General features: G+C 40.7%; 1 protein-coding gene across 7 annotated transcripts in view; it reads left to right on the top strand.

Moving 5' to 3' along the window:
- Positions 1–14836, top strand: part of CLASP1 (cytoplasmic linker associated protein 1) — a 158389-nt gene extending 143553 nt beyond the window's left edge. For all 7 annotated transcript variants that reach the window (XM_081924670.1, XM_081924673.1, XM_081924672.1 and 4 more), the window contains 7 exons: positions 237–387; positions 638–884; positions 1828–2018; positions 4365–4493; positions 6895–7101; positions 12709–12825; positions 14226–14836. In XM_081924670.1, the coding sequence (XP_081780796.1) occupies positions 237–387; positions 638–884; positions 1828–2018; positions 4365–4493; positions 6895–7101; positions 12709–12825; positions 14226–14312 (1129 nt within the window). In that variant the 3' untranslated portion in view covers positions 14313–14836. The remainder of the gene's footprint in view (positions 1–236; positions 388–637; positions 885–1827; positions 2019–4364; positions 4494–6894; positions 7102–12708; positions 12826–14225) is intronic.
- The last annotated feature ends 635 nt before the right edge of the window (positions 14837–15471 follow it).

Here is a 15471-nt window from a genome sequence, read left to right as displayed (position 1 = left end):
TCCGCCATATAAGTGTAGTATCACAGTCAATACTTAGTTTATGTTTGCCAGGTTTGTACCATCCACAGCCAACCTCTGAATCCCTGTTTTGGGGTCCTGAGTTCATGCCTTGTGAAAGTTAACATAAGTTTTGAAGCTGAATTTCAAATCATGTGTCCCCAAGTGGGCTATATTATAGATCAAAATCAAGAAAACCACTCTTCGGTTTTAACATTCCGTATGTGTTTGATCTTCAGCATGTTGGATTACGACACAGAGAACTTAAATTCTGATGAAATTTACAGTTCCCTTCGTGGAGTCACAGAAGCAATTGAAAAGTTTAGTTTCCGCAGCCAAGAAGATCTAAATGAACCAATCAAGCGTGATGGAAAGAAGGACAGTGACATTGTAAGTAGGCTTCTGGGGAGATGAAAGGATGATGTTGATGAAAATGGTTAGCAAAATGTCGTGATTTTGAATAGTTTTCCTATAGGGAAAATATTTTCATGCCATTTGACTTTGATAATCCAATGCCCTTTCTTAGCATTGAACTTCAGGAGTCAAATCTTGCAGCTTTTGCTCTCTTTGTGATCTTACTAACTGCATCTAATGTAAGTCTTGCTAGTCTTAATTGCCCTTGTTCTCCCTGTTCCCACAGGTTTCTCGAGATGGCTGCTTAGCCTCACCAGCCACTGATGTGCGTGGAGGCAGTGATGTTGTGGAAGGGGGAAGGATGGCTCTTGATAACAAAACTTCCCTACTCAACACCCAGCCCCCGCGTGCATTTTCGGGACCCCGAGCCCGGGAGTATAACCCTTACCCACACTCGGATACTATCAGCGCCTATGACAAGAGTGCCCTTAAAGAGGCGGTGTTTGATGACGATATTGATCAGCTTCGGGACGGTTTGTTTTTGTTTTCTAAATTCCTGGACGATCCCCATTCTTGCTTTAAAATATGAATATTCCTATTTAATTGGTGATGAAATGTACTGGAACTTGCTTCTTGAGTTCAGTTTCCATCACCTCTTAGCTCATCTCTGTTAGAATATGCAAAGACAGTGAATAATATGAAATATGAAACTATTAATTGGGAAATCCTAGTCTTTAAAACTATAATATGAATATGTTCATTGGGTAAACTTAGTGTTTGCTTTAACATTTACAGTCTTTCCCCCTCATCACTTTGACAGGATAAGGCTGATGGGGTGGGAATGACAGGAATGTCATTGTTATTAGAGCCATTTCACATTTTCTGACAGCCCCTGGTAGTAGACCAGTATTCCATCTCTGTGTTTTAGCTTCAGCACATGAACTTGAGGGAGAGACAATGCATCCTTAAGTAGTCAGGATCATGAGCCTGGAGACTGTACCTGGAGGCTGGAGCCTACAGCAGTCTGTGTGTGTGTTTGAGTCAGGGCCATAGCTCAGTAATAGAGCACAAGCTTTGCATGCAGAACATTGTGGAGCCAACCCCTCACATCTTCAGGTAGGGCTGGGAGAGACTCCTGCCTGAAACCATGAACAGCCTCTTATGGCCATTGTAGGCAGTGCAAAGATGGATGGACCAATGGTCTGACTTGATGAACCCCCAGAACAGCTCAAAGTGGAAGGAGAGGGAAGATTATTCTATCAGGCTAGCAGAATGGTTTGCACTGACAGAAGAACATTTGCAACTGCAACACTGAATTGCTCCCTAAGTATGTTAATGTTATAGATCAACATGTATTGTAGCCAAATCATATTTATAGACGCTGCGAAGAAACAATGTGAATCTGTCTCATCCTCAACCATTTGCAGCAGTAGGTTCTGATTTGTCCTCATTGTGCTTTTCCTTTTCCCTTCTCAGTGCCCATTGATCATTCTGATTTGGTAGCTGATCTTTTAAAAGAGTTATCCAACCACAATGAGCGGGTAGAAGAACGGAAAGGGGCCCTTTTTGAGCTACTGAAGATTACAAGGGAAGACAACCTAGGAGTTTGGGAGGAGCATTTCAAGACCATTTTGCTGTTATTGCTGGAAACGCTTGGAGACAAAGATGTAAGCTATCAACATAGGATCCAGTATCTTTTAGGGATCTTTCAGGTGACACACATTTTCTACAGCAAATGGTGCCAAAGGGTGATGTTTTCCCTTTATATGTGGCTATTGTTTAGATGGAGTGGCAATACTGTGGTGGTTTGCTATCATTAATGTTTCCCAGGAATTCAAAGAAACTGGAACTAGCTGCTTTGGACGGGCTTCTCCAGAATACCTCAGACTGCTTAAAAAAAAATGGTCCAAATCTGGTTTCCACCCCCCAGCCCCTTAAAAAAAATATCCATGTGTTCTGAGCAGCACTGGACAGTTGAGTCTCGCTGCTGTTTAAATTTCCTGTAATGCCTTCAAAGTAGCCTCATTCTGGGGCAAGATGTGAAATCAAAATGGCAGCCCCCAGCGTTGCTGTGCACCTTCCTGGTTGCCACCCCTGCTGCCAAGTAAGCCTTTTGGAGGAGGCGATCCCACCAGATGGCATTTTACCCAGGACTTCCTCAGACCTGGAGCTGCCCACACAACTAGATAGGAAGCTGAGAGAATAGGGGCAGATCAGCTTGAACATGGATGGTTATGAATGCTAGCACTAAGGAATAGCCATGCCTTTTAAAAGCACTGTGTGATCATTGTTGCCCTTTGGGTGAACACAGTTGCTACTGCCATAACTTCATTTGTTTAAAAGATTTCTATCCTGCCCTTCAGCAAAGCCACCAGGTCAGTTTGCAAGAATGAGATGATGAAACAAATAGAATAATAGAAACTTCATTATCCTTCATTCTATTTTCTTGTTTTATGAGAGGAAGTGGACATTCCAGCCTCTGAAATTTTCAGTTTGGTCATCACATCTTACCAATCGCCTTTGGGTTTCTGAGCACTGTACCAAAGCAATCAATGGAATCATTTCTTAGTTGTTGAGCAAAATGTAGTGGTGTCACCCAGCTTGCCTTGACAGCAGTATAATATAGCAACTAGGTAAACCAAAGGTAGCCAGACTTTAGTTTGTTGATATGGTCTGAACTTACAAAGCCCCTTGGCTTACATTTCACAGGCAAATAACTTGACAGCATTCAATATTATGCCAGCTGGTTTCCATCTCCTCCACCCCCTGGCCTACCACCACAAAATAAAAACTGAAACACTAGCACTTCACCACTGAACGTTTACTCAGTTGATATGAAGTATCTGAAGTAGTGCCCATGGTTTTACCTGTTTAAAATGCCATCAAACTATTATTCTGAAAGCAGCAGTTTGTTGCATGCCAGTTATTGTTTGCTATTAGTGTCTACCAGTTATTGTTGTCATAGATGCGTCAGAAGATTTATTCAGGGTATGAGTCATGTTCTAGCCTGTGAACTGAGCAGGTGAATACTCAAAGCATCAGGATGTACTGAAAAAGTTCAGCCAGGAGCAAGTTAAGCTCAGTGCTCCTCTGTTGAAACCGTAGGCACTGTTTGGAATGGCCGTCATCCAAAAGCATAACTCAACAGTTATATAACTTGAGCAGTTGTTCCTAGTATTCTTGTTTGTAACATCAGTAAATGGCAAGGCTGGGGTGGAAGTACACCGAATGACAAGAACTGTGATAGAAATGCTGGATAGATTTATTGCAATATAAAATAGAACAGTACTTGGGTTTGCTATGCTTAACAATAGTTGTAGCTCTTCTGAATGCAGTGAGACAAGAGGAGTACAAACTTATCTTAACTGAATTTCAGTAGGCAATGTGTTGGATTTTATTTTTGGTATTAACATGCATTTAAGAAACATACAGGATCAGAACTTTGCATATCTCTTCTTGAGAATCTCAACAATGGGTAGCTGAGATAAAGTGACCCGCAGAATATAGAATCTAGAAAATCCCAGCCTTCATTTTAAAACAGAATCTGCCTCTTATACTTGAGTCAATACATTTAAGAGCATGGGGACAGCTCAGAAGCTAAAAGGTACATGAAAAGTCAAGTTATTCCCCACCCACCCAGTGTTATGGATTATAATTCTTTTGTGTTTTGTTCAAATGTTTTAAATTTGGGGGGGTTAACAGACACAGAAGCAGAATATAATAATTCTGCATATAAATTGCTCACTGTTAGGTAGCTCTCAGATATATAACTGATATATATCTCAGATATATAACTGAATTTTGCAAATGATTTGAGACCCACGATGTGTGGTTTTGAGGGATCCTCATTGCTAAGCAAGTCCCTCATAACCCTAATGCTCCCCTTTTCTTGGTCTAAAAGATTTCTCCCCAAAATAGAAACTGTGCCAGTCCTAGCATTACACACTTTATGCTTGTCATTTTGAAAAACTAAATGCTCTCTTCTCCAACATGTGCTTCTTCTTTTGATTTAGCATTCAATAAGAGCCTTGGCACTGAGGGTGTTGCGAGAAATCTTGAGAAACCAGCCTGCAAGGTTTAAGAACTATGCTGAACTAACTATCATGAAGACTCTGGAAGCACATAAAGATTCTCACAAAGAGGTGAGGTGGCTGTTTTGTTGCTGCTGGAGAAGCTCTGTTGTCTAGGGCTTGTTGGCAAGAGACTCATCTCAGCCCTCTTAATGGTCAAAGCTTAACTTCAAAGGCTGACAGATATTTCTGTGCCTGTTCTACATAAAATGAATTGTAGCAGACAGGAACCTAAATGCCAAGGAAAAGTATTAAAATAGAATGGGTGGTGGTTAATGCTAATACTACTCAGGGTAGACTCATTGAAATTAATGGAGATTAATAGCAGGGGGTCAACTCTGAGTACAACTGTGTACTGTAGGGTTACTTTAAAGTAACATCTGAGGCATTTTATAGAGAAATGGGGGTGGGGTGGGAATAGGATTCTTGGCCGCAAAATGGGAGTAATAGGCAAACCAGGCTACAGGAGACAGCCATGTAACCCGTGCAGGATTATAGCTTGAAGCACAAGGTGGCATTATCCGGTTAAGCAAGCAACATGGGAACAAAATGTGTAAAGACTGTCTTAAAAAGGAGGACCAGAAAATATTTAATCCGTTTAATAAATCAGCATGTCTGTACTACACTTTCTTGGAACCAGAGTCTCCACATGACACTCATTTTTTTGTAACAGCATTTAACAGCAGCTGTAAACTGATTTCCAGATAAAGCAGCTGGACAAAACATTTTGTTCTGAAGGAGTGCCTTTATTGGCAGGCATCTCCCAAGCACACATTCTTTTTGATTCACCTTGACTCTGTGCCCTTGTTGGGTTTTTTTTTTTTCTTCTTCTTCCCCAAATCACCTCCACAAGTGAGTGGAAAAGCTTGTCATCTCCCAAAGCTTTCTCCACCGGTTTTTTCCCTTTTTGCCTAAAACACTTTTGTACAATTGTGTCACAGAGTATCAAAATTATGTATAGTGCTTAAATTGCTTCAAACTCTTATGCTCCCATTGCCACTTGTGTGCATTTGTGAATATATAAAACACCAACTTTTGAGCTATCAATAAGTATAGACATGCATCCCGCTCCAGAAATCAATGTATGTGTTCAGATGTGTGCAGGCATATCTTGTGGGTGGTTGTATTCATTACCGTTGTGGAAAGTGCAAAAAAAGGTAGATATAGACTCAGTACTGAAGAGCTCAGTATGTATGTTTAGCTTAATTGTACCTTTTGTGGGTGAGAATCAGTCCTCCAATTCCTTTTTCCTATGGAATTATGGATTTTCACTTCACCTTCATGTTGAACTGGTGGAATTTGCTAAAATAGTTGCCCTTTTTAAAAGTAAAAAGCAAGTCAAATATTTCAGTTCTGTCACTTGTAAAAATTACAGGTGCCATTGTTTCTGATGAATGTACCTGTCATCCTTACAGGAATGGGTATTTATAGATATCTGAATTACCAAAATATTTAATTATTTTTAATGTGTATTTTTGCAAAATCTTAAACATATACCAAACAGTCTGCACTTTCTAAAGCAAAAAAATGCATGTACAGTCATTAAACCTTCATATTACTTTGTCCTATTTGTGTGGCAAACAATCTTAGTTGTTATACAGTGAAATGTACATGTACAGAATAAATGCATATACAGCCTTAGAATTATATTAACCATGTTACAGTGTGACAGTGCAGGAAAACACACTGGTACTAAAAGGTCTGGTATCTTAACTTGAGGAAAATATAATATTGAACAAATTAGTGTATATCTGAAACCATAATTGGTTCTTTTTATCATACATTATTTTATCATACAGCCTAATAAATTTGCTTCAGATGTGGAGAGGATGGATCAAACAAATCATTTTGTCTCATAAAGATACCTAAACTTAATTTGCTTTTCCTCAAACAGTCACATAACAAATACTTTCAATTCATTACACAGAGCATATCTGGGGCTGTCTTCAACTCCCAAAATACAGAGTATACTAACCTAAGATAAGTCAGTGGCTTCAGAAAGCTGTGAGAAAGCTGTCCACCTTTCTTCTTAATGCTACCTTCAGCTATACATTATCCTGCAGTGTTTGTTTCTTCTGGCACATTTCATAAGCATTAAAATAAAAAATTGGGAAGGTCCTGCCATGCCTACCATTGTTGGCATCTGTCTGTCTCAAGAGACAAGGCAAGAGTGTCATCAGGAGTAAACTCAAACCATTCAAGAGTTACAACACCTGCTGTGGCTGTAGAGACCGATACAAGAGAGACATGTTTTATTACAGTTGGGGCAATACAGAAAACCGCATTTTGTGACTATCACCAATCTATTACGTGTATAGATTCAAAACGCATTCTCTAACATCAGTACAATAACCTAGTTCTAGAGGACTGCTGGGTCATGCTAAGTTTTAGAAATGGAAATGTATGGGTTTTCTGTGCAGTACTAATCTGTAAAATGTAAATCTCTCCCCCACCCCCTTTCCCCAAATTCTAGGTTGTGAGAGCTGCTGAGGAAGCCGCTTCCACTCTGGCCAGCTCCATCCACCCTGAGCAGTGCATCAAAGTGCTGTGCCCCATCATTCAGACAGCTGACTATCCAATCAATCTGGCCGCTATTAAAATGCAAACAAAAGTCATTGAGAGGATCTCAAAGGAGTCATTGCATCAACTTCTTCAAGACATCATCCCTGGCCTGTTGCAGGTATGCTACCCTGAATGAACGCATTTAGTCCGCACAAACCAAGTATTATTTAACATTTCTTTGTCAGGTAGTAAAAGCCACTCATTATATATGTATAATTTTTATAAGCGATTTTCCAATGCACATGCATTGTCTCTTTCTTCAAGTTGTGTTTTCTGCAGATCAGTTACATTTGTGTTATATGTAGTATAGGGTTGGGAAGGAAAGGGGGGTGGGAGAGAGGGGGTGGTGGTAAGGCTAATGTTCTTTTACTTAGTGTATGTATGACGTTTTTGTGTAGGCATCACTTGGGTAGATTTCTTTTGGAGGAAGGTTGCCCCTGGGGTGGTGGACTCGATGTCTTTCAGGGAGATGCCTCTCATATTTAGGTTAAGGTCACCTTCCAGAACTGCTTTCCCTTCGGAGAAGGAGAGGAATTTGTTTGGTGTTTTCTGGATGAACTCCTGTTGTTTTGAGTTTGGAGTATATATGGAGCCAATTGTCAGTTTAGTTTTGCCTTCTAGTATCCCTTTTGTCTTTTAGCACTGTTGTGGCTTTAAAATTCAGGTCTCTACTAAGTCTCTACTAAGTATTATGCCTTTCCTGAGCCAGCTGCAACTCTAGAGTAGAGTCAGTGGGGCGTTGAGGGGGTGTGGATCTAAGGCAGGTGTGTTGCCTCCAGATGCTGCTGAACTACAACTCCTATCGGCTCCAGCAAGTACAGTAAATGGATAGGTGCAATGGGATTCGTAGTTCCCCACACCTGTTCTAAATGTTCCAACTTGCCCCCAAACCCTCACTCGGCTATATAGCATCTCCCTGGTTTAGTTTTGTGACCAGCTGACAGTATATGTTCTTGAACTTTGTTTTCTTCCATTAGTCTTTATAGGGATGTTGTGGCCCATCAGCCCCAGTCAGCGTGGCAGATGGTCAGGGATGATGGGAATTGTAGTCCACGGTACCTGGAAGGCATCGCATTGGCAACTCCTATACAGTCTGGGTCCTGTATATCTTAGGAGAGCACCTGTTGAACTCTCTCCCTCTCCTTTACGATCTACTGGATAAGCCCTGCTTAAAGTTTCTGAAAACTGGAAGAAACTTATTTTATTGGCTGTGTTATGAATCACTTATCCATGCAGTGTACCATAAAGATAATTTAAACACTAAGAATACACAAGGTTGCTATGGTTAAAAAAAGTTCGTTTGCAGTAGTTGCCTTTCACGCATCTCACAGGATAGTTTGATGTCTAAATATATGCTCCCGCCTGATCATTTCCTGGCGCTTTTTCAGGTTATTTGAAGATAGGCTCTTTCATCTGCTCTCTCCCACCCTCCCACAGCCAGTAGCCTGAGATGGCAGTTGGTTGAGGGAGGGGCCAGTAAGCTGGAACCGCCATTGGGAGCTATAGGTCAAGCAGCTCTCATGACTTTGTTTCTCCTTACCTCAGGGCAACCTGGCTGGTTTTTTTTTTTTAAAAGAAATAAGAAATAAAAAGTAAAAATCAGTTGGAGGACTTTTTCTGGTTTTGCCTATGATTTGGAGTTATTTAGCTAGATAAACTTATAGGGTCTGGCCTGCAATGTTTTTGGTTTTTTTGTTTGGCCATTTTAAGGTTCTCTTGTGATTTGGTTCCTGAACAATTCAGATTAGTACCATATTTATGGTTTGTGTTTTGGTTTTTTATGAGTATAATAAGAATATACCAGCCAAAGTGAATTGTATTCTCTTGACCCAAGCCTCCAATAGCATGGCGAAGTTGGCAGCTACGTTTTATGGGTTCTCTTTCCTCTGAAAGTTACTAGACACGTTTTTCTCTTGTACAAAGTCAGAGGCGCAGCCATGTGTTTGAGGTGGACAAGAACCACGTTATAAGCAGGGAACTCTGGCAGAGTTCCAGCTGACTCATTCAGTATCCTCGGTTGTTGTATGGCGCACATGATGTCAAGGCGTATTCAGAAACAGAGGTTTTTCCTCCCTCTGCGCAGCTGACTCTCTGCTTGAAAGATTATTGCGGCAATGTTCTTCCACACCTTTGTGCCCTCAAATGGCACATAACCATCATGAAAGCAGAGTGCTGCTTTAAAATGCTCTACTGGCTCTCCCCCCCACCCCGGTTGAATCAATATTTTGATGTGTATCACAGACACAACTGCCCTCATTCCTGGTATCAGACAGTTGTGAAAACGGGACTGTGTGTTCTCCCCTCTCACCTATCAGTACACTGAAACTGGCAAGTTTTGCCTTCTTGTAAATGTTGGTCACACTTTCTGAGCTCCCAAGTTCTCATGAGTGATTTACTACACCACACAGTTTGCAAAACAAAGGCGCTGGTGCCTTGGGGAGGTTACAGTTCATTTCCCGTTGTGTCCTAAGAGGCAAATTGAACTGTTACATGCAAATATGTGCTGTGAAGGTGATTTAAAAAAAAATCAAAACCACAGGAGGGACAACTTTGAAAATTGGCCAGTGAATGAGAAGTTTAAGTATCTCCTGCTCCCCACCACTCCTTCTGAGGCTGCTTTTAATTTTTAAAAAACGGGCACCCTTGGGGTCTTTGTTATACACATTTATGTGTAATATACAGTTTAGCCCTGAAGTGTTCATTCATTCAGTTGGCCTTATCTGTTTCCCTGTAACCCCTGAGATGAAGCCTTCAGTCCAGCTGAAGGGGTGCCTCCATATGTTGTTGGATTCCAGTTCTCATCAGAGCCATGATAACCTCCCAGCAGCCTGAAACAGCCTTTTCATTGGACTGAATCTCCTTTTTTTTTTTTTTAGTTCATTAAGGTTTCAAAGATGCAGTTAAGTTAGGTGGTGCATTTGAGTGAACTTCCCCATCAGGATTTGTTCCCCAGGTTGTCTACTTGTTTTTGTCTGGAGGGTCATGTTGGTTAGGGTGAGAGCTGCCCCCACTTGGAATTCTTCCTCTAGAGTGTGTTGTGTCTTTTGCTCTGAGAGAAAAATCAATGAACCTGTGGTGTTGCTCATTAAGATATGACCAGAGATTTAAAGCCATACAGTTGGTGTCACTTCCAGTGAGATCTGGCCATATAATGCCTGGCTATTGCATATAACCATGTTCAGTTCTGCGGAGGGCTAAAGCCCAGTGTTTAAGAACTTCAAGAGTTGTAGCAAAGCCAAAAGACCCTTTTGGCAGCAGAATGAAGCAGAAAGAATACTCTCTTGAGTGTTTCAGAAGCGTCTTCTCTCTGCAAGACCTGTGTTAGAAGGCGAGGTGAAACCCAGTGCCTGGGAGAGTCATTGGATTGTGTCGCATCTTTTACAATGTGACTCAAGTTGTTTCTCCTCCGTCATTTTAAAAATACTGTTTCATCATATTCACACAGTTCATGGAATAAAAACTGTTTTAAAAATAGCTCAAAGAAGGCACGGAGCTGTATAAGTCAAGCAAATTATTACCTTGTCAAGATGAAGTCAAATGTATAATTATAAAAAAGTTAATTTATAATGAACTTCACCCTTGTTTAGCATGATGTGGCCTGCCCTTTTCTTCAATTGAGGCCAGTTCATCATTTTCTGGCTACAACGCTACATTGACTCAGATGGAGAGAGAATCTTAAAAGGCCAATATTAACCAAATGGTTAATACAGATGACCACCTTCTTGCGTAGTTTCAGTTGCCGGGCAATAGGATTCTAAGTGCCTACCAAGTGGGTCATCTGAATCTGTCCTAAATCAGGGAGCAAAAAGTTGATTTGCAGCCTGGAAACAGGGCCCAGGAATTTAACCCTAATTGGACACCTGCTCTGGAAATGAGAAATAACACCGGTATTTTTATACTTCTGCCTCATTAGATGAGGATTCTTGCCTTAGTCTTGCTTCATAAATACCATTCCCCTTTAGTGTCTGGCAACAGGAGGAGGGGTGGAAATATGAAGATAGTTGTAGCCTTCTCCCAGCAGAGGTCACTCTGAGCCAAGGGCACAAGAAGACCAAAAACTCTGTCCGTCTGCCAGGGCCTTTCCAGAAGCTGATTTTAGTGCAATAATTTCACAGCTGTGACTCAGTTGCTGTGTGCGATCCAGGCATTATTCTGCAATGTTTTGCTTCTGTTGAGACCACAATTTTTAAATCCCCCACAGCTGTTTCCTCTATTGGTATTGACCTGCCTTCGAAAAAACTAAATAAAAAATCACGAATCTTTAAAAAGCAATGGCTTTTTGAAGTGGCTGAGCTCTTGCCAATGCTTGATGCTATTTGTTGTTGAGCAGTGTGAGTGATGCAGTGAAAAAGCACATTGCTTCAATAGGAGTAAAAGTTTTTTAAAAGCTAAAATGTAGTGTTCCCCAAACGGTGTGCATATTATGAGGGAGGCAGTGTGTTCTTTGGCACTAGTGATGTTACAGGCACTGTCTTCTAGGAAACAAAGCACTCGCAAAACTGCATTTCATACAGCACCCACCTGAAGCATGCAAATACCTCTCTTGTTTCTTGGGGGACTTATTTTGATTGTAATCCAGCTAGCACTCGTCACCAGGGATCACTATTAGAACGTAGAAAAATAAGGAAGCTGGGGGGGGGGGAGTTAAAGGGGGAAACCTAAGGAAGTAATCTGTCTCTCTTGCACGCGCGCGCACCCACCCACCCACCCCAAATAAAGACAAGTGAGGATTGAGCAGGCTCAGGGGCCACAGAATACGAATGTCTGGATGGAGCATGGGATGAAAAACAGTGGGGAGCAGGAATTGAATTGAGTGTCCTGGAAAAAGGACATGGGTGACTGGGTAGAGTAATGCACTGCAAGATTTTGTTGCAGGTTTCACTGAGTGGCCTTATTTTTTATTTTTTCAGTGCACTGTTCTATATCACTGCATTTTTTCTTTTACAAAAAACCATTTTTAGCGTATTATAACTTATAATCAATTTATTGGTCAGAATTCGTTCTTGGGTTTTTGGTGTTCTTTTAAGGTTAACCTTCTTCTCTGTACAAAGTTGATGTTCCTTTTACAAATGCAAATATAGGAACGCCTTCCCTGTCCCAGGCAAGTATGACTCAGCCTTCTGGGAATTCGTTACCGAAAAGGCTGCTTCCTGAAGTTGAATAACCTGCATTTCGGTGGGTTAAGGAAGGGTTAACTGGTACCAGAGAGAAGCAGACCGCTGCCCAGTCCTTGGCTAATAAACCCACAGTATGAGCCCAGCCTTCCATGCAGGGGATTCTTGGGTGCTGGGGCTACCAGTTCTTTCCTGTGAGCCAGGCTGGTAATCTGCTGTCTGTGGAGAGCTTATGTAGTTCCTGAAGCCATATGTCACTTTTCCTATTTATTCTGTCAGGTTTTTGGGCACGCCAGTTTTCAAGGGAAGGGAGGAGAGAAGGGGAACCTCCTTCCAGGTTGGAGAAATCTTGTAACAATACTTGTTTGATCTGTTTTATATTTGCTTTATGATTTTCTTTTGCAGGCTATCTTGAAAATTATCTTTTTAAAAATCATCATCATCATCATCATCATGTTGGTACTAGGTTTCTCTGTGTCCCTGCATATTTTAATTGTTCTCATTTGAAAGTGTACTACAAACCCACTCCACTAGCTCCTAACCCTGAAGGAAGAGACAACTTGTGAAGAAACCTTTCGATTCTCATGACTCCTTCCGTTGTTTCCATCTAGGGCTATGACAACACAGAAAGCAGTGTTCGCAAAGCCAGTGTATTTTGCCTCGTGGCAATCTATTCTGTTATTGGTGAAGAACTGAAGCCTCACCTTGCACAGCTCACTGGGAGTAAGGTACGTGCGGCCTCTTGATTCTGAAACACAATGCAGTTCCTGTAACTTTAAGCACAGTCAGTAGGCCAAAATCAGGAGCAGTTGTTCCCAAGCATTTTGCTGGCTTCACAAGCATTCAGGAACAGCCCACTTATATATGTAGTTGGTTACTGGCCTTTCAAGAGTGTATTTCGGCTAGTTCAAGATGGAGGAGCATCTGCCATACATGTTAGCCCGGAAAAGAGTCCCCTATAATATAAAATGGCCTTGCTCAGCCACAGCAGCGTTTGGGAGAAATCAATAGTTGTGGCACATACAAAATGGCAAAGGGACATAATGGGCCTGGCAAGTTGATGTGTTCCTCCACTGCTTTCTGATGTCAGACTTGTGTTCATGTACTCTTTTTGTGCAGGGACCAGCTATTTTCTTCTATTTTTTATTAGTTGCCTCATAAAATAAATTTGCTATGCGTCATAAAAAACGAAAGTAAAATCATTGACAATAAAGCCATATGACAGTAAAAAGAAATCCTCAGTCACCTTTCAATGAACTGCTATTCATTGAAAGAGAATGATTTGAAAATGATTCATAGATGGTACTTAATTCTGAGTAGGTTGGCTAAGATTTTTAAGACAGAATCAGGTAAGTGTTAGAAGTGTAAAGAAGTGAAGAGAACGTTCTTCCACTTGTGGTGGACATGTAAAAACGTAAAGGGGTATTGGGAAATGATTTATAATGAATTGGAAAAAATATTTAAAATTACTTTACCAAAAAAAACCAGAGTCCTTTTTGTTGGGGGTAACCCAAACTGAAATGGTGTCAGAAAAGGTTATTTATGTATGCAACAACTGCAGCCCATGTTTTGTTAGCCCCAAATGGAAAGTGAGCCAGGTCCCAACTAAAGAGGATTAGCAACTTAAATTGACAGAATATACACAATTTGCAGATTTAACATATAGAATAAGAGCAAGAAGAACATACGTTTAAAGAAGATTGGAAAACATTTATTGAATATATGGAAAATAACTGTATACAGCTGAAAACGCTGCCAGCATTAAGATAAATTCAACAGAGTAAACAATTTTTGATGGATGTAAAAGTGGAAAATTGATTTGAACGGTTATAGTAAAATATGCAGGGATGTATGATATGTAAATTAAACCATGGAAAGAGAGGGGGAGAAAGTCACTGGATATTTTAAAGTTTGTAAAATGTTTATCTGAAATTGTAAAACAGAAAATTTGATGAAAATTACAACCATTGAGTGCTCACGCTAAAGTCAGGGATCCATGAGTCACATTGAACTCAGTGGGACTTACTTCCAGGCTGACACACATAGGACTGCACTGTGAAAGACCCATTCTGAACTGGAAGCAAATTAATGAAGAGGCATGGGTGTTACTGTGTCTCCTTTCTTTCAGATGAAGCTCCTCAACTTGTACATAAAGAGGGCCCAGACCACCAACAGCAACAGCAGCTCATCTTCAGATGTTTCCACGCACAGTTAATGGAGATCTTTGGACATGCCTGTAGACATAGAAGCCATCAGCTGTGCCTCTCAGAGACCCTCCCCTCATCAGCACGCTCCACCCGCTGATGGAGGCCATGCAGATATTTATTGCAATCAGTATTTTTAGTCCTTTTAAAAGCTTTCTATGGTAGGATATTATTGTTACTGAATGTAAAGGAAGCAAGGCCTGGGTTGCAGTCTTCTTCATTTGGAAAAAAAAGGCAATAGAACACACCATGGTTAAACACACTGCAGTTATCCACTGACGTTTTGGGGGTCATACTTACAGTAGACTCGTTGAAATCAATGGGCTTAAGTTCATCATGTGAATTGATTTCAGTGGATCTACCTTGAGTATGACTTCTTGGATTCAGACCTTGGGTTTTTTATTAGGTTGTGCTTGTATCGGTCAAACATTTGACTAGTTCCTCTAATTTCAGGGATGTGTCCTTGTTTAAGAGATGAGGTTAAAATTTAGAATGGCCTCACTTGGGTTTTTCGGGAGAAAGCCCTACATTCTTTTTTTAAAAAGGAAAGGAAACTAGGCCCCTCAACTCACTTTTTAAAATTATTACGGGGGGAAAACACCAACACAAACAAATTGTATAGTACCATCATCTGAGTGACACCAGTCATGGAAATTCCCTGAGAGATCTCAGCAAACTTGCAATGGTGCCGTTTATATAGGGCAGATGCACTTACCCTACTATAACCCATTTAAGACCCGCCTCTGTGTAGATGTTTCAATTATCTGATTATTATTTTTAGCACATGCTGAGAAACATTTTTTCAAAGTGAGAAAAAGAAAGAAAGCAAAGCTATATGCTGTGATATAGTCTTGACTTCTTACTCCAGAGGAGGTTCTACTTACTTGACAAAACTCATTCCTACTCTGTTTTTCATGGTGTTTTTTTTTTAATTTAATTTTATTTTTAAAAACGGAACTCTGTTCTGTTACAGTATTCGCTGGGGATTGAATTCCTTCTGTAATAATTTTATCTAGCTTTATGAAATCTGTTAGTATGCACTGAGCGTGAATGCACTGTAATATCTCTGAACTGGTTAAGTATCAACACTCACTGTCAAAGGAACTGACAACCTATCTCTTATAAAAGATATGTGAAATGTGCTACTACTGCTGCTGCTTCAATCCTCAG

Source organism: Podarcis melisellensis (genome assembly GCF_964234715.1).
Source record: "Podarcis melisellensis genome assembly, chromosome: 1".
In the NCBI taxonomy this organism is placed as follows: domain Eukaryota; kingdom Metazoa; phylum Chordata; class Lepidosauria; order Squamata; family Lacertidae; genus Podarcis; species Podarcis melisellensis.
This window is presented reverse-complemented; position numbering and strand designations above follow the sequence as displayed.